This window comes from Carassius gibelio, chromosome B13 (assembly GCF_023724105.1).
Source record: "Carassius gibelio isolate Cgi1373 ecotype wild population from Czech Republic chromosome B13, carGib1.2-hapl.c, whole genome shotgun sequence".
Lineage (NCBI taxonomy): Eukaryota > Metazoa > Chordata > Actinopteri > Cypriniformes > Cyprinidae > Carassius > Carassius gibelio.
In genome coordinates, this window is record NC_068408.1 from 20,921,296 (window position 1) to 20,941,562 (window position 20,267).

Here is a 20,267-nt window from a genome sequence, read left to right on the forward strand (position 1 = left end):
CCCAAATCATTAGGCTATTAAGTAAAGATCATGTTCCATAAAGATATTTTGTAAATTTTGTATCGTAAATATATCAAAACGTTATTTCTGATTTGTAATAAGCATTGCTAAGAACTTAATTTGGACAACTTCAAAGGTGATTTTCTCAGTATTTAGATTTTTTTGCACCCTCAGATTCCAGGTTTTAGTTGTATCTCGGCCAAACATTGTCCTATCATTATAAAACATACACTAATGGAAAGCTTATTTATTCAGCTTTCAGATGATTCTTAAATTGCAGTTTCGAAAAACTGACACTTAAGACTGGTTTTGTGGTCCAAGGTCACATATGCAATAAAGGGGAAGAAGTGACCTGAGCAACTACTTCGAAGTGTTGCATCATCAGATAAACTGCACAGTATATTTTGAGTAAAATGAGTCATCTTCTGAGGTTAATAGTATTTTCTTTATTCTACACACACACACACACACACACACACACACACACACATATATATCTCAAATGTGGATTTGCATATAAGAAACATATTAGAAAACATATTACTCTTCAGCTAAATACATTTGAATTGTCCACCTGCAATCCTTTACGCACCAATGACCTTTAACCTTCGTTTCACGCACACAATGATGCCCAAGCACATACACATTCGTATCTCACAGCAGTCGCTACAAGCCCTCACCAGGGTTTTGGGTGTGCGAGCCGGTCGTAAGTCTTCTAAGAAGCGATCCCCAGGAAGACTGGGACATTGCGACAGACGGTAGGCTGCCGGTTTCCCACTATTTGTTCCAAGTGCATGGAGCCATCTGTCATTAAAAACAGGAAGGCCCCCTGTCCCTCTTCTCCCAGGAGCTCTCTTCAGCTTGCTTGGCTATTTTCAGGAGCTTCACTTCTCCCGGGCCCGGCATGGGACCCTAGTGGGAACGTCTTGAAGTAGCAGCGAGGCCGAGGCTGTTGTGCCCATCTGCTGTGGGCCCAAGTGGCCGCTACATTATTAATGGGGCCACGAGCGCTGGTGACTTCTCAGATATGCAGACCTGGCCTGAGGAAGTGCTCACCACTGACTCCTTCTGAGGAGTCCGAAAACATTCATTCTGACTCTCCACTCTTGGTCTTTCCTCCATTTCCTTCTCGTCCTGTCCATGTCCTGTGTCATTCGCTTCCAGTTTTACCAGTATAAAAATAATCATAAATATTGGTTTGTAGCGCAAGCAGTTTTCTGGCCTTGATTAAATGGAACATTATCACAACGTTTTATAAAAGTTATATAAATATTAGGACGAAAACGTCCATAAAATAATGGAATATGGAATGTTCCAATAAACTGATTCATAATTTGAGAGAAAACATGTTAAGATCAACATTCTTGGAATGTCCTTATGATGTTATTTGTACTGAGCATTCTAAGAAATGTTTTTTGTAAAATGTAAAACACATTATAACCATGACAAGAAAACTGGATATTTTAAAATTCTTAGCATACTAAAACAGTAAAAAAAACAAAAACAAACGAATGTAAACGAATTACATTTTATAAAACATGACATTTTAGGCAAAAATAAACTTGTAGAATGTTGTAAATAACATTTTTCAAACCTTTCAGACATTTTAACGTTCTTAGAACATTAAAAAATGAATAATTCTGCATTGCGGGTTAAAAAATAGTTAAGAAACGTTTTTGTAACCTTTAAATAACGTTCTTATCACAACAAGGAAACTGGACGTTACAACATTTTAGAAACATTGAAAAACAATGTTCCCACAATGTATTTATAACCTAAATATGTTATATGGGAATCTTCCAGTTATTTACATATAGTGGCTAATGAATCAGAAGTCTCGCACATTCACAGAAAATAGCTAACGTTCATGTTGCTCTCACTGACTTATTTCCAAATAACATTTCCAGTTATTTCTTAATCTATTCATTTCTTGTGCTTTGTTTAGTTTGTACCTTCAGTATCTCACTCATTGCACTCTCTTGTCTATGTTTCCATCTGTGCTCGAACATCCCTGTGTTCCAGTGTCTCTCTCTGTGTGTGTGTGTGTTAAAGAGAAGCGGAGGAAGAGTTGGGCTGCCGGGCTCACCCATGCATGCTCAGTAAATTAGAGTGAACACGAGCGCCAGTCAGCTGGCGATGCCAAACACCCGCATCCTCCATGACCCCGGGCCATCTAATTTTCTGCTTAATTTTGCGGCAGTCAGTTTGCATTTTTGGATGATTATGTGGTAGGAAATTAACAATAAATAACAAATGTGGTCTGAAAGCCTGTTCCTTTCGAGACTCACCACCCCATAGCCGGCCTTGTAGTCCACCAAACCTATTCTCTTAGTTCACCCCGTCTGTCAGAGCGGTAATGAAAATGTCTGTAGTTCATTGTAGTGTAATGTGGAAGACAGTGGTGTGTGTGGCTGGAATAGGGCTGTTCTTGCCAGGGTGATGGAGATACACAAAGAAAGGCCATTCTCCTTTATTCACCAACCACTTCTCTTACACAGGCTTATTTTTTGAGGCAACGAGCGCTGATGACACTCTTTCTCTCTTGCTTTCTCTCCTGTTAGAATACCTGCACAGGATGGAGACTGAGGAGGCACAGGAAATGTCCCAGATAACAGGTAAGAGTCGCCTCTCAGACGTTCAAAGCCACAGTGAGGTCTCGGCGATCAAAACAGTCAAGCAAAGATAACCGTTTTTGACTGTTCAACGACAGGCTATAGAAGTTCTGTCTCAGCAGATATATGTCAAAGGGGTCATGAACTGAGAAATCAAAAGTCCCTTGATCTTTTGATACATATATATATATAAGAGGTCATTGTGCTATTAAAACATCAGAACTCAGAACTTTCTCGTTAGTCTAGAAAGTAAACAGGACAGAATAGCCTATTGCTTCTAAATTATGATGTTTTTTTTAAGTAAAAATCTCGTGAAAAATAGTGAAAAGGCTGTAGATGACCCCTGTAATGCACACGTGATTCTAGACCAAATTTAGGAGACTTCCAGTCACAAAAAATTATATATATATATAATCCACTCCAGTTTAAAGGAACAAAAACATAAAATGATAGTTCACCCAAAATCATGAAAATCATGAATGTGGATCCAAATGTGGGCCCATTACTTATATACATCTACTGACAAACATGTTTTCAGCAAGATTTAAACTTGTGATGGCATCTTGAATCGGCGCAGGATTAATACAAACACTTTTCCAAGAAAATAGATAAATGGAAAAAGGAAACAGTCTGAATGCAGCAAAAGGGTCAGCATTTGTGCTCTGTCGACATTTTCATATCTAAATAAAGTTACAAAACTTACACAAGACTCATTATAATGAGACTCATACTTGTTGCATTAGTGAGAATTATATATTTAATGCCCTGACTGTCAACACTGGGATGCAATACATCCTTGAGAAACCACAATACAACTCTATAACTTTAAGGGGAAGTTTGTAAATTGTACACTACTAATGTTACCAAATAGATCTGAAAAAATAATAAATGCGTTCGACTTCGGCTGGATTTAACTGATCGGTGAGATTTGCTGCTTCTTGTAATGAAGCTTGGGCACTGTTTGAATACTTTATCACAGATTAAGTGGATTACATGCAATATTTGTCAAATACACTGACGTTTCAGATGTTTTTATGAAGAAACAGAAACAGGTTTCATTCAGTACTTCATACACTTCTTAATACAGCGCCTGTATGCACATGAATAACATTTTTTTTAAGCCTATTCTATTTAAATACCAATAAAATGGGTCTTTTTTTATTTTTTTTATCAGGTTTATTTTGATAAGCGTAAAACAATATAACATCAAGATTGCAAGCAAAGAGTGTTTACTGTTTTCCTGGACACTCCCGCCCCCCAAGATTGGTCAGACACACAGATAGCCCCACCCCCAACTCATGCCATTGGTTGAGCCAGTTATGTGGAATCGGTCTACAAATGGCTAACGTGTAATTGGCCACACACCCACAGTAAAGTGTCAGGAGTGACAGCTGCATTTAAATACAAAAGTAAATCCCCTGAATTATCATTTCATGTTTGTACAAAAACAGGACTTACTCTTGAAACTGCCATGATTGACACCATGTATGTAACCATAGTAACAGTCCAGCATTTACTATTATTAATCAAAGTAATATTATTGTGATCAATGGCTCAATTTGAACTAAAACCACTGCCAACAGTTTTGTATAAGTTGGAAAGGATACTTAGCAGAGCGCACTCTTAAAGGGTTGCCATGTCCACTTATTATAAGCGATGCTGATTAAGCCTCTTTTGAGCTAGTTATTTGAGCTCGGCTCATAAAGCGATCGAGTATATATACTTAATAATCGTGATATTTTTGCTGTAGTATTTATTTCTAAGATATCGTGCTTGGATTTAAGTTTACTATGGGCTTGTTCTTTTTTTTGCTTGCACTATTTGGCAACACTAATGAGTCAAAACATCCCCTGTGGTTTTTTGCACCACACATACTGTAAAGACAAAACTGATTAACTGATGAACTAGTTGATCGGTTCGCTTCCATAAACACTGTATAGAATTTCTCTAAATCCGGTCGTCACTACCTGAATTTGTCAGGAGTCAGTTCAGCTGTAGAATGCAGTTGTCACTGTGTGTGAAGAGAACAGAAATGAATACCCAAAAGTTAACGGACAACTGAATTTAGCTGCAGTTTCACAGCAAATTCAATTAAAAAATTTGATGCATTGATTTTAAATTTTAAAGTGTGTATAAGGGATGGGCCTCCATCTATACTGGTAACTTCTCTACCCTCTGCTCAGAAGGGGACAGTCCGACTGCTAACGAGGCGGGAGAGGACCAAGATGAGGCCATGCCTGTTCCTGAAGACTTGTCAGCCAGCACTGGCCTCCAGCACAACAACCGCACAGACAAACCACTCGGTGAGTCAGACCAGTCTAAGCTGGGACACAACCACAAAACTACCTCATATACACATTCATGCAATACCCAGTCTGATATAACTTCCACTGAAGCCCACTTTTAAGGTCAGCCTAACACAGAAAGCTTTAAAATGTAATACTTTATATGAAACGAGTGCATGTAACGGCTCTCGTTCTGCCTACAACATCACAGTGCACTAGATTGTTAAAAAAAAAAAAAAAAAAAAAAAAATCGCAGGGTCCGAAGAATTCAATTTAGCTCAAGATGCGCATCTTCAGCTTTCTTAATGAGATCATGTCCCTTTTTTTCCATTGGCATGCATACATGTAAAAAAAAAAAGCAAACCGCTGTAAAAAAAAAAAAATTAAGTAGTATGCTAAATGTATTATGTTCCTGTTGTCAGACTGATAGTTCATTCCTACTGGTTCCTGAAACCGTGGGACATTTAAAAAGCAGATTTCTAATTTAATACACTAAACAGCGTTTACTCACTGACTGAGCCTACACATAATGCGCTCAGTTGTGCCATGAACTGTTTAACCCACTTATTAGGAAACTTTTATTTTTACTCACTTCTGCCCTTCCTTCTCTTGTTTACTCTTGAAAATATTTTGTTTCGAACATTAATAAGTTCTTTTTGGATTAAAAACATCTGATGAAATGTCTGAAGGATTAAATGTGCAGTAAAAATATGCAATAATGTGAGACATAATTCAAATTGATGTTACAGTCTTCTATTTTAATATATTTAAAAAAAATGTAATTTATTCCTATGATGCAAAGAAACATTGGTTGCTCAGGGAACATTTCTTAATATTACCAGTGCTAAAAGCAGTTGTGTGGAAACCATGATTTCTTTTATTTTCTTAGGATTAATAGGAAGTTCAAAAGAACAGCATATACCTGAAATAGCAATGTTTAATAACATTATAAAAGCCCTTATTGCCACTTTTGATTAATTAATCATATCATATTTAAGTATTTATTCTTAAAAATAAAATTTTTAATGACCTAAAGCTTTTGAGTGATAATATATATAAGAATTTAACACTTCTGTCTTCACAAAATGAATACAACAATATGGCTTCTCATTGAAAATGTTGTGTTTGGTCGGTAGATTGTAACAGAATGCGTTAGTTAGTCATTATATTAATAAATAGTGTTAGCAGCGTAACTAGAAAGTGGGTTAACTAAAGGCAAAAATGGGTGGGAATAAACTTGGCTAACCACAAGTTAACAGATGGCCTGATTAATATCTTGATGTATTTTAGTTTGGAATTTTCCCCTCCAGAAGTTCCAGATTAACTTGGACTTAAAGTGTGACCCGCTCACTTTGAAGCTACTGAAAGTAAAAAACAGACTGAAAGAGAGAGAGAGAGAGAGAGAGAGAGAGAGAGGGAGGGAGAGAGAGAGAGAGAGAGAGAGAGAGAGAAAAGAAAAAAAAGATGTGAGAGGAAACTGAAATAGGATGTGCAAGAGTTTCCTAAGAAGAACTTGCCAGAACTCAGTTTCAACACTCACTCAAGGAGATAAAATGTTCAGGAGCAACAGCAGATAGGCGCAGTATCGCAACAAATGCGAGCATACGCTCTCTCACACGCAGAACACACACAACTCTGCACCTGCACTTATGCCATGCTTTCACTTCAACTGCCACGATATTCACACACTTCCACACACACCCACATTCAAATGCAAGTCCAAAAGACATGCTTCACTCTCAGCAACATCGCACTTTCATATCTCACTCATGTGTTACATATAAAAAGAGCAAAGTCATATCGATAAAGTAATAAGAGGCCTTGTTACGTGAAAAGAGATCGCTTGTAAGTCATCTCTTTGAAGACATCAAGAACACTAAGAAGTGTATCAAAATGACATTTAACTCAATACCACCTGTTTTTTTTTTTTTTTGCCCACAAATAAAAATGTTCACACACTTTAGAGATGCTTTCACTCATGAAGATCTTTTTTGATGTGAGTGTATTTGAGGTGTACAGAAAGTCGCATGATGCCATTTAGGATTTAGAAGAAAAAAAAAAGGTGGATTGTTCGAGAGAAACAGGGAACTAAATTTCAAATGCTCGGAACTTATTAGTAAGGGTTTTTGTGAATATGTGTGTGTGTGCTTGTGCGTGCATCTGTCTGTCTGCATGTTGTCCCTGAAGATATAATCAGTCAGTGTGCAAGAGGATGTGAAGACAGTATCTTCACTGTGCATCATTGCTTCTCTGATTATGTGTATCAAGGGAGTATCTGTGCAGACTGTGCAGTACGCGACTCGATCAGACACGTAGCAATGTGCGTAGAATGTCAGGAAATCAAAACGTATAGAGATGGTTCTTACAGAGCGCTGTCTCTTCGGTTTCCTGCTATGAAAGACCCAGAAACTCCTCTACAGTTGTCAACACATTTTGAGGATTGAAATTTCAAATCTGTGTGAAGCACAAAGAGCTTTTCCTTTACAAACTAAATCTTTAAGTTCAAATTCAAATCTTAATCGTATATTTTAAAAAAATTGTTCTTGCACATATTGTTAATGAAATAAAAGGCCACTTATGAGTACTTACAGTATACCTTTAAATGCATTTCGTAATAATGTCAAAATAAAAGTTTACTTTAAAGTACATTCTAAATAATGTTTTTGTTGTGCATTAAAGTGTAGTGTTTTAATATTGCATTTAAAGTTAATATATTTCAAATGTACTAAACTGCAACTTCATTATCACAAATATGTACAAGTTTAGAAACAGTTAATATTTAAGTGTATTTTAGTTTTCCATATCACTCTAAAATTGAATTTGATATTAATTTAAACTATAATGTGTTTATATTATCATTTAATTTGAATTAACATGCTATTATGGGTATCAAAGCATCATATTTATTAAATATCACAAATGGTATTGGTGTTCGCATCCCATTTAACTCCCATAATGTCTCACATTACCAACTGAAACGAGACATTCACAATTAGTGCTGTTTGGTTTGTGCATTAGTATTTATTAGCCCTGCATGGAAAAATATGCTGTCCAGTGAAGTGCAGGAGGGTTTTCATGGTGCATGGCCGATTTTATCATGTAATTCCTCTTTTTAAATGTATGAGGGTGACAGCCTGCCCTTAAACCTGTTGCTATATCAGATGCAAACATTTCACTAGCAAGTTCCTAAAAATGTGAGCGAAAGCAGGGTTCGTTGTATCACATCTGACACACATATGCATAGACCTGCATGCTCAAACATATACTCTCACACATACGCTGTGGAGCCGTGGTTAATGTGCATGTAGCTCTCCCACACTGCATAATCTATTCATAGTTTTTTCAGTGCCTTGACTGGAGCACAAACAAAAGTAAATTGTACTAGCAAAGATTTATTTTAATTTATAGCACCCTCGCTGTGAATTCATCCCTCGCTAAAGTACAATGTTGCGATAACTTAGTAATAGATGTAGCAGAGGGTCACAGGTTCAAACTGCTAAAGGGAGACTGACTTGTCACTAACTGAACCACTTCACTTCCAGAGAGTTGCTCTAGAAATGGGGGATTTTTTTATTTTATTTAATCCCATTTAAAATGATCCATTGATGTTTGTGAGGTTTGCTCTGTTCTATGTAGAGCTCTTTTGTTTGTCCTAGTCTGTGGCTTCTGTCGCTTGCTTCCCAAAATGGGTAAATTAGGATGTGTGACAAACGTTATACAAAGTAAAAGCTCCTCTTCCCATCCCCAGTTTAGTCACAACTTCCCCAAAAGATCCATGAGAGACCGTATCATGACAACAAGCCTAGTTCCCTCTGCCAAACTCAGGTCACATCACACTGGTTAAATCATCATTTCATATAAGCAGAAAGGTTGTTAGTGGATTTGTGCGTCTGTGTGTGAGAGAGAGAGAAAGAGATACATCCTTTTATGGGTGTTAATGGGAGATTGCATTCCTGTATTGACTTTACGTTATTAACTGCTGTACTTCATTCACACATTGACACTTAAATCTATATAAACCTTTTTTAGAGTCAACAACGAATTCAGTTTACAACCTGTTTTACTTAATCACCAAACTTTAGTTGAGTTAAACAGAATATTCAGCAGGGAAAATGTAGGATGGCCTATTGGGAATTGAATGGGGGATTGACTGGATCTTGGAAATACCAATAACGCCAGGATACATGAGGTGAGGGATTGAAAATTACTATTTTAAAAAAAGTTCAAAAGCTCTCATTGGAGCAGCTGCCTTTTCAAAAAGTCTGTAAAGTATATGTATAATTTAGGTACACTTTCGATAAAAAAAAATAACATTAAGCTACTGATATGAATCCTTTAAGGCTAAATAAGATACAGCTTTTGTATGAAGAAGAATATCCACCAATGAACAGCGAACATAAAGACCAGGAATGGGCACCAAAAGTGAAAATCGCTGGCTTGACTTCATTATGTGATGATGTTCAGTGATGTTTATTAAAGATAATAAAGTTTTTAGTCAACTAGCTTTTGTCTTTTCTAGTAAGTTATTTGATTAGTTTGCAGTTTCTTTCTTAGTCACTCTAAGACGATTCTTCTGGAAACTGGATCACTTGCTGTAAAACTCAAGACAATTATTTTGGAAACACACTAACAAGAGTGTAGCTGTGCTCTGCTTACTATCAGAGAGTAACCTGAACACAGACAATGCTTCTGTGTCGGTACTCTCCAGTTCAATCACGTGCTTCAGTTGCTGATCCCTGTAGTCTGAATGCAGAAAATGAAAAAGAAAAACTTGTTGTGCTTAACAATTCCCTGTTCTGTGCTTCCCTTTCTGTCACTTCTCCATAACTCTTGTCCATTTTTTCGGTTGGGCCGGCTCGGGCACTGAAGCTTCCCCTTTTCCCTTGGATTCCCATATTTCATTATTTCTGCTTGTTCCTCTTGAGTCTGTACAAACAGAGGCATGGGGAAATCAGCCTGGCACCACAGTATGTAAACCACAGGACCTTTACCCTGAGCTCTAACTGCCTTTAAAGACTCGAAATGTTTGCCTCATTAAGATGAACGGGCATTTGAGCAATGATCTAGCTTATAATTGGACATTCCATCGAATAATCTAAATATTTAACACGGTTTCATTTTTATTTGACGGTGTGCTTATTTTTGCATGCTTCTGTAAGCTCGTATGTGAGTCTATGTGTGTGTGTCTGTATGTGTTTACCACGGTTTGTTGGTCTGGTTTACACCGCTGAGAGTCCTCAGTTTCACAGAGCTTCCTGTGTCTCTGTTTCCTGTTTATCAGTCATTTGTTTCAGAGAAGTGTGATGATGAATGAGATGGTAAGATGGTTTCAGAGCAGCCAGTTTGACAGAAGAATGCTGGATTATTTAAATGGAATTATTTATCCTTAACACGTGGTAGTAATAGTGTAGGGGAAGCTAATTTGAAACTGACAAAGCTACTAGCTACTCATATTTAATTTAAATTTTGATTACAAACTACTAACAAATTGTTGCTAGCTACACTACTTCTTTTAAGACACAAATGCTGTTCTTTTGAGCTTTCTATTCATCAAGAAGTCCTGAAAAATGTATCATGGTTTCAATAAAAATAATAAGCAGCACAGCTGTTTTCAATGTGATAATAATGAAAAAACAAATTATTGAGCAGTAAATCAACTTATTAGAATGATTTCTGAAGGATCAAGTGCCACTGGAGACTGGAGTAATGATGAAACGAAAACATTAACTTTTACTTGTAATAAAACCCTCAAAATATTTTTACTGTATTTTTGACCAAATAAATCCGACCTTATTGAGCATGTGAGACTTCTTTCAAACACATTTAAAAATCTTACTCCGAACTTTTGGATGGTGTACATTAAAGCTATTTAAAGGGGACCATTTTCAAATAAATAAATAAAAAATTCAGTATATGAATAAATTAACAGATACATCAATCATCAAAACAATCTGATTCAATTGGATTATTGTTAGTAACTTGCTACTGCTTTCAGTTATCTCCCAACACTGGTCATATCTACAATACCTCAAATACAGTTTATGCTCTATATGTCAAGTGAATGTTTCAAAAATGTGTTTAATGCAACTAAAGTTGATGTTTTGCACACACACACACACACACTGCTAATCAAAGGCTGAAAGAAAGAAAACAGTTGCTTTGCAGATGCTCTTTTTCGCTGCAGAACATTTAGATATCGTGATAAAAGATGGCAGTGTTAGTTAGAGAATATAACCACCCAGCCTGCCACTGAACTTAACAGGCCCACTACCCTCTTTTCCAGCCTGTAATATAAAAGTTGAGGCTCGGAGTGACGAGGAAAACGGGCTGGCCTGTGAGATGAATGGAGAGGAGGAGGAATGTGCAGCCGAGGACTTGCGTGTGCTCGATGGCTCAGGGGCCAAAGTGAACGGCTCCCACGCAGGCCCTGACAGCAAGCCGGCCGCCTACCCCACGGCCGGGGGCATCCGCCTCCCCAACGGGAAGCTGAAGTGCGATATCTGTGGGATGGTTTGCATTGGGCCCAATGTGTTAATGGTGCACAAGCGAAGTCACACTGGTAAGCACAACTGCCATCTACTCTTCCCTCCTTATACTATCACTCACAACTCACAGGGCACAGGGCTGGGTAGGTTGAGCCGCACATAGAGAGACACACAGAGAGCAGGACAGAGACAGACGCTGGATGTGTTTTAAATGTAACCATCCTTTTCTTTAACGGAAGCCAGAGAAGTAACTGTGCATGGCTTGACAGTTGATGTAAATGACTAAAGTAATTACAGTATGATTGCTTTTACAACATTAGGCTAGCATTTTAAGAAAATGTCCGCAGTTTGTTGCATCCAAAATGTAAATTCAGTCATAATTTGCTCACCTTTGTGTTGTCCCAAACCTGTATGACTTTTTTTCATATGCGGAACACAAAAGAAGATTTTTAAAGAAACATACAGTTTTGGTTACCACTGACTTCCATTGTATGGACTAAAAAACTGAGAAATTTCTCAAAATATCTTCTTTTGTGTTCCACAGACGAAAGAAAGTCATACAGGTTTGGAATGACAAACAGTAAGGGTGAGTAAATGATGACAGTACTTTAATTTTTGGGTTACGTGTTAACAATTTTGATGAGTTGTGTGTTTTTTTGTCTTTAAAAAAAACGTGACATTTTGTTTAGATTTCCTTATAGCTAACAGTCCAAATGTATCAACTAACCAAGCAAAAGTCTCTCTCAGATGACAATTATTTCAGTATTAGTTATTTTCTCCCTTTCTCAAATTGATATTCCGCTGCGACGAAGCCAAACCAGTGGGTGAGAACATTTCTCAAAAAGGCACTTAACTTCCTCACTTGACAAACTAATGAAACTCAAAATGGAAGAAAGGAACAGTGGGCTAATGTAAATTCAGAAAAGAACGTATAATAAAAGATATAATGAAGTGCTTCCTATTTAAATCAAAATATTCGCAGGAGGTGCCGAGCTCCTGAAATGCCTTTTTAATGAGTTTCTTTTTCCGTCTTCTTGCTGCTTCACTGGTGACTCTTATTTTATAGGGCTTTTGAAGAGAGCGCCGTATTAATAGCGTTCTCGGAGAATGCCACAACACTCGGAGCAGCTGGATATTGGTTTATTCCAGGGGCGCTGATCAGGAAGACTGGCTCTCAAACACAAAGTGTTTCCTTCACTTTATTTAAATGAGCTCTGCATTTGCATTGTGATGGGCCGCTCTTATTTTAGAGCTGAAGAAGAGGAAAAAATGAGATTTTCAGATCAAATTGACCCAGGCAGTGGTGCATTACGAAACTGGCAGGCAGCGTCTGAAAGCCTCTTGTTCGATCAGGAGCCAGGCAGCGCGCGCAGAGTGCAGAGCGGCGCTCGCGTGTTTGATTGAGCTTTGGCGCGAGGCGCCGCGTTATTGGAGATGTAACAGCGCGCCAGAGCCGTGTAGGACAGTGACCCTGCATTCACAGCGTAATAGCGCTACAGCGGCGGATGCTTTGCTTCCAGAGAGCCGATATAGTGTCTCAGACGCTCGCCATTTACATGGCCATTTGTCGCTGGCATTCTGTACAGGTGTATATATAACTGCTATACAGGTTAAAGCACGAGTCACTTCTTTGTGAAACACAGAAGCCCCAAATCAAAAAGGCATTTCTTTTACAATTACTTTTCTAACTAATAGGTTCCAAAGCAGTTTCAAGTCTATTTCAAGTCACATTTAAAGTCAAATGGATTTATCGAATAGGCTACAGATTGTGCAAGCAGCTTTACTGCAATAAAAAGAAATGTTGCAGAATTCAAAAATTATGAAATTTCAGCTATAAAGCAGATCTACACATGATCGATTCAGCTCAGTGGTGATTTTAGTTTAATAACAGTATCAATGTTGCAAAGTTCATCAATTATGAAACATCAATTCAGCTAAGATGGCTCTAAACAAGGCAGTAGTATCCAGCTTTATTCAGTTAATATTTGTTCTCATCCAACAGAGAAACTGAATTATCAATATTTCTGGATATTATTTGTCATTTGAAAGTTTCAGTTACTGTTGCACATATGAACAATATACTAATGTTTGATAACAAGAAAGTGTCTAAATACTTGTCGCCTTAATTTTGAACTGTACATCTACTGTTTCATCATTTACAGAATTAAATGTTTTTTGGCTTGATATTTTGTAACCGATTGCAATGATACTCAACCATTTTTAAGCATGGCTTAAGTGTCCAAATATGTTTTGGGACCATTAGAAAGGAGAACATGCTGAAAAATCTAGTTCCTTAATCATTGTGCATGACTTGCAGCATGTAGTAATTTTAAATGAAAATGTCTTAATTCCAACATATCAGTTATGCGTTATCTTTCATTCTCCCAGGGGAAAGGCCGTTCCAGTGCAACCAGTGCGGTGCTTCCTTCACTCAGAAGGGTAACCTGCTCCGACACATCAAACTGCACTCTGGCGAGAAACCTTTCAAATGTCACCTGTGCAACTACGCTTGCCGCCGCAGAGACGCCCTCACCGGACACCTGCGCACGCACTCGGGTAAACACCTGTCGCCTTCACATTCACTTGAGCCAGTTCAGAAAACAAGTGTTATTGTGTTACACTATATTGTAGTGAATACCACAAAGACTAAATTGTGCTGTGTGACTGAGCAGATTTTGTTTTGTTTTAAATCTACAGTTGGAAAACCTCATAAGTGTGCATACTGTGGGCGCAGTTACAAGCAGCGGAGCTCGCTGGAGGAACATAAGGAGAGATGTCACAACTACCTGCAGTGCATGGGCCTTCAGAACAGCATTTATACTGGTCTGTAAATGACAGAACACCAAGTGTGTTCTGTTCTTATAGATGTAAATGGTGCTAATCTATAACCCATTATCATGACCTAAATGTGGTTTATTGTCACTATGATGAAAAAAAAATACATAGTATTAGTGGAAGTACAACTACCAGTGATGCTCTGGTAGTACTTATTGGTGACACTGCCCAGAAATTCAGAAGTTCAGAGCCATAACTGATCTTTTTGCAGCAACATGCCTATAAAGTCCCAAAGCTTAAAAAAGTATCTTAAGAAGAAGAAGAAAAAAAAAAAAACGAAACTGCTTAGAGTAAGGGATAGAAAATTTAATTGCATGACTGAAGGAAATAATCCTTTATTATAGTTAGCATCATGTTAGAGGATGAGCTCAGGTTAGATACGGACATTTGAATCTTATGCGTGGTTTCTTTGTCTTGCTTTCCATAGTGAAGGAAGAGAACAGCCAGAATGAGCAGAGGGAGGACATGCCTGCATCTGAGAGAGCCTTGGTGCTAGACAGGATAGCTAACAATGTAGCTAAGCGTAAGAGCTCTATGCCACAGAGGTTTGTGGGTAAGAGTTCAAGTTTGCTTTCATTGTACAGTTATATCGTAGATCATCCAGATATCCCTGTCAAAATGCATGTCTCTGACTAAAAGAATCGAAACATTGCAGAGACAAACTATGTTTGGCAGCTCCCTCATTTCTTTCTGTTTGATGAGTTGACTAAAAAAGCAGGGAAAGAAACACTATAATGGCATGCAACATGAACTGACTTTGACTGTTGCTTATCGTTTTATATATTCGTATCTAAATTGCACTTGCTTCTTTGATAGTAATAGTTTTTGAATCGCTGTTAGAATAATGTGATGTGTTACTAAGCCCATTTATCTTCTTTTCATATTGGTGTTTCACTGAAGATTATTGTAAAAGAAATTAAAGATATTTGAGACACCATTTTAGGTTTCTCAGACTGCTACACTGGAAGAACCCTCTGGAGAAGTTGTAGGCACCTGCTGAATGTTCTGTATTGGCTTTGACGGATCAGTGAAGAACCTTTAATGCAATAATAAAATGTTAATAAAAATGTTTTGCACACCAAAAAAAATAAAAGGAATAAATAATATTTTAAAGGAAGTAATCATTGAATGGTTCTTCTCCATTAGGGGGACCCAAATGGTTCTCCTAAGGCATCACAACCCCCCCCCCCCCACCCCACCCCCCCCCAAAATGGAATCATAAGTGTGGCTAACTTTTTTAAGCATCTCAAAACCTTCATAAACCATTATGATCCCAGCTAACAAAAACATGTTCTAAGAAGGTTTTGCTAATGTTGTTTTTAAAGGGCACCTAGAAATTCTCCAAAGGGTTCCCTAGTGATTATAATATTATAAAGACAAGAAAAATGTTTTTCAAGAATTTGTGCTTTGGTAAATAAATCAGTTTTCATTTTACATTTCACAGAACTCAGACAAACCTTTGCTCTTTTGGCTTTCTTCCACAGGAGAGAATCGCTTGTCAGAGCTGTCATTCGAGGGTGGCTCGGGTGAGCTCATGCAGCCTCACGTCATTGATCAGGCCATCAACAGTGCGATTAGCTATCTGGGAGCGGAGTCCTTGCGGCCTCTGGTTCAGACCTCCCCTGGCTCCTCCTCAGACATGGTGGTCAGCCCTATTTACAACCTCCACAAGACACAATCAGCCGAAGGCAATGGTGTGTCCGCGAAGGACAGCGCCGCAGAGCATCTCCTTCTGCTGTCCAAGTCCAAATCGGCCTCGGTGGAGAAGGACGGCTCGCCCAGTCCCAGTGGCCAGGACTCCACTGACACAGAGAGCAACAACGAGGAGCGGGTGGCTGGGGGAGGCGCGGCGGCGGCCGCAGGGGGTCTCATCTACCTGACCAATCACATGGCTCCAGGTATGCGTAACGGAGGTCTGCCAGTGGTAAAGGAAGAGCAGCGGCATTTCAAGGCCTTGCGGGCATCGGGGATGGAGCTGAGTATGGCGTCATCGGAGGGGTTTAAGGTGCTGAGTGGAGATGGAGAAGAATTGAGGGCGTACTGCTGCGTCCACTGCAGAGTTTTGTTCCTGGACCACGTCATGTACACCATCCACATGGGATGTCATGGCTTCCGAGACCCATTCGAGTGTAACCTGTGTGGTTACCGCAGTCAGGACCGCTACGAGTTCTCATCGCACATCACGCGTGGAGAGCACCGCTTCTGAGTTAACACAGACACCTTCCACATACGCTTGACTATACACATTCACTCACACACAACCGATTCAACATTTCAGGATTTTTTTTTGACACTGTCCAAACACTGGATTTTGGGTTTTGTTTTGTGTAACATTGGTTTTTCTTTGTACATACAGTTGCCTATATATTTCGTTGTCTTGTCTATTTTTCTACAATGGTGTGACTTGTATGTAGACTTTAAAAAAAAGAAAAAACTGTAACTTTAAATAAATTAGGAGTTTGAAAGTAATTTTTATATCATTCCATGTCAACCTGACTTTTTGCTGCCCTAAAGTTAGTAAGATGAACAATAATAAAAATGATAAATTGTAATAAAGTTATAAAATATCATTTGCAATATGTGATGTAAACTCATGTATCTCCCTTTCCTGTGTTCAAACAGTTTACTCTTCATTTTAAATATATATATTTTTTATATTAAGCAGCCTGAAGAAGCCTCGTATCATTTTATAATTTATTACAATGAAACAATGTCAAGATTTGTCCATTTTATGTAACATGCTGCCTTTTAAAATGTTCCCCTGTATATTGAACCAAATATATGGAAGTACATATTGTTGTTTTTTTTTATTAAAATTCCTCAGATTTTTTTTCCTTGCTTAATTTATATTGTATTTGCAAATACAGTTTAAATAAAGCATTTTACTCGTACATATTTACATCCTAGAATATATATGCTTGCAAAAAATAATAAAAGATTTTACATTTGTTCAACATTTGATAATGTGTCAAGTTTTGTAAAGGTAAATCTAACATTTAAATAAATTTGCTAATGGAGATTTGAGTATCTCACAAAATTATGGAATGAAGTCTATAATTCATAGATCACAAAAATAATTAGTAAAATTAGTACTAATTATTAATTTTTATATAATACAGAATGCAAGCGCAAGCATCACACTTGTAGATAATCCCTTTTTAGTTAAACAACTGAGCTAAATGAACATTAGCCAAAGGTATTTGTCACTTTTTAGGCAATTTTACAATTTTGCATAAAAGACTGTTATTATTATTTACATAAGAATTTAAGAATAAAACCAAATACATCTGTTACAACTAACAATTGAATAACAGCTTTCTATAACAACATTTATGCAAAATATTATTTAGGATGATTTAATTTGTAGAGTTGAAACAACATTTACAGCACTGTGAAGTAGCAAAGGAATCATTGATTCTAAGGTGACAACAATTGACATGTTTCTTGTGAATTAAAATGTTTCTAAATTATTTGCAGTCAGGCAATAATGGACATTAGTATAAGTATGCAATGGCCAAAGGGAGGTGGAGTATATTAAAGAAGCACAAATCTGTCAAGAGAGCATGAGTGAGGCTGACCCAAGAGCTCACCAGCTCTTCGCAAAGACATTCGTGTACAGATGGCTGTTGTGTGATTGGGTAGAAACGTGAAACAGCTGTGGCCAAAGCAAGGAGAGAGTGCATTTGCATGAGAGGGATAATCTGGCCAACACCACTTCACATCACCCCGTCCCCATCAGCCTCTATCCCGAATCTCACTTCTCTTTTCCGCTTCGACTTATAATAATACAGCACAAATAAACCCCACCCATTCAGAGAAATTTAAAGATGTCAAAACCAAGTAATAAGAGACAAAAATAAACTGGTCAGGCACATAAATCAATGCCCTTGTGTTCAAACTCTACTGTCAGATTTATCACTTGGGTAACAAACTATTATTATTATTTTTTATTATCATTATGAGTAAACATATCAGCATTATAGTGAACACTGGCAGTAGTCATTTAATAAAAACCAAGGTATGTCAGCACCAAAGGATATTTTCAAGGAAAAGGGAAGAAATAAAGAAAATGCACCAAAGGCTATTTTCTTGACAGAAAGAAAGATAGATGAATGAATGAATGAAGAATTGGAAAATAAATGCTAAAAAAAATACAAGAATACAAGATGTTTTCTAACGTTTTTGCTGACATTTCACTAAACACATCACACTTACTATCTAAAAACTAATTATCAAAAAAATAACAGTGTAGCTTAAGACAAACTAGAAAACAATTGATGCTAAAGTTAATATTAGCTGTAGATACAGTATAATGAAAGATTGTGGAGGAATTCTGTGTGTCTGTCCTTCTATAGTCCAGCTGTGGGCTACCCGTGCTGTTCTGACAGCCTCACACTGTTCCTCAGGGATGGACTTACTACTTGCACTGCTGGCTAATTTTACAAAGTTTCAACACTCCGGCCAACCATGCAACCCTAAAATATTCATTAAGCCGCTTGACAAAAAGATGAAAAATAAATGACAACCTTTTTTCATGGGCTTCCAGTTTTTCTAAGATCGTTTCATGAAAATTACATGACTGATTCATTTCATGTGAGCACAATCTATAATAGGATGCAGATGAAGACAACCCAAGAGTCAGAGTTTAGAATTGAATTAGACTGTTAAATCCCACTCGCCTTCTGAGTTGTATCAACAGTTCAGCCTGACTTCCTGTAAGAATGGTTTTGCAGTTGCAAGAAGCAACCAAATCAATCAGCCATCTCTCTTTCAATTTTCCCAGATTGCAGTCATCAGGTTTCACATATCACAGAGCCTGCGTTCCACTCCAACACAAATCAGTTGCACTTTGACAATGAAGATGTTATACTGATGCATATGCAAACACACAGAAAGAAATTTCAGGGAATCCAGTCTCATCCAAATATAGTGACAGAATTCAAAGCCTACTAAAAATACAACAAACCAATGAATTCAAAACTGCATCATATTTTGTAACCTGACCAAAACTATTTATTTTCAAATTCATTCATTCATTACTTTGTGATTTGGCCTGGGTGAGTTTCCTCACCACTGGACCAGCAACTTTTATAACTCGTGCCATTTTCAGCCTCTCATTTAGAGCTTCACAATGCTTCTCTCCATCCATCAACAGTAAACAAGCCACAGTTGTTATCTGCTTCTAAAATGCATAATTTTGTTGTGAGGTTTATGGCTGGTGTCATCATCAATGGGTCTCTCTATGAATTTATGAAAATAGCAACTCTGATGGTTTCCCACCAACTTTGAGTTCACCAGAAAACAAAAAAGTCTAAGAAAACAACACAAAAACAGATTCTCTAAAAGACTGAATACTGATCGGTTGGCCAGTTCTCCACAGGCACAATGTGTAACTGAAAAAACTAAACCAACCATACTGTCCTCTAGGAGGAGGATGAAGAGTCCATTTTTAAAACCCCTTCCAAGGCACAAAGCCATTCCTCTGGTTTACCAGATGTGGTCCGAGACCACACTGGCTTAGCAACAGGAAGAGCACTGCAAGAGTTGATCTGTGGGTAGCTCTTATCATGAGACCAGAATGCCTGCAGTGTTGCCCAATTTCCCCTCCAAATCCATTCACCAAGGCACAACACAATGGGAGAGTTGGCCCTAAGGTGTCGAACGCTCGGTCTATACAGGAGCGAGAGCAGGTAAACATGGAGAGCCTTTGAATTCATTCTGCACACACAGAAGGTAGGGCAGGCTGAACATTGTACTAGCTGACAGTTCCCTTTTGGATAAGTGCATTCAAAAACAACAATCTCAAGACCCCATGTTCCTTTTTAGTGCAAACTTGGCACATTTCCTCTATATTAAAAGGAAAAGAGTTGCAGCTCCACTCTGTGATGCAACTGTTTTCAGGAAGACACAACTGCAGTATGCTAATTTTGAGGGAAGGCATAGAGAAACAAGCTCAGTTTTACAAAATCTTGAGTGCTGTTTTGAGTCAATCTATTGTGGCTGCACGAATAACTTAATATGAAACTACAGAAATGGCACTGTTTTTGGGG

The 20,267-nt window shown here is 37.9% G+C and overlaps 1 protein-coding gene across 1 annotated transcript in view; it reads left to right on the forward strand.

The window, feature by feature from the left end:
- The window catches only part of LOC127969760 (DNA-binding protein Ikaros-like), a 23,100-nt gene extending 5,580 nt beyond the window's left edge, over positions 1 to 17,520 (forward strand). Inside the window, 8 exon segments of the mRNA XM_052571851.1 lie at positions 2,562 to 2,615; positions 4,796 to 4,915; positions 11,181 to 11,456; positions 11,927 to 11,968; positions 13,771 to 13,938; positions 14,080 to 14,205; positions 14,645 to 14,770; positions 15,702 to 17,520. Coding sequence (XP_052427811.1) covers positions 2,562 to 2,615; positions 4,796 to 4,915; positions 11,181 to 11,456; positions 11,927 to 11,968; positions 13,771 to 13,938; positions 14,080 to 14,205; positions 14,645 to 14,770; positions 15,702 to 16,423 — 1,634 coding nt within the window. The 3' untranslated portion in view covers positions 16,424 to 17,520.
- Positions 17,521 to 20,267: the final 2,747 nt, after the last annotated feature.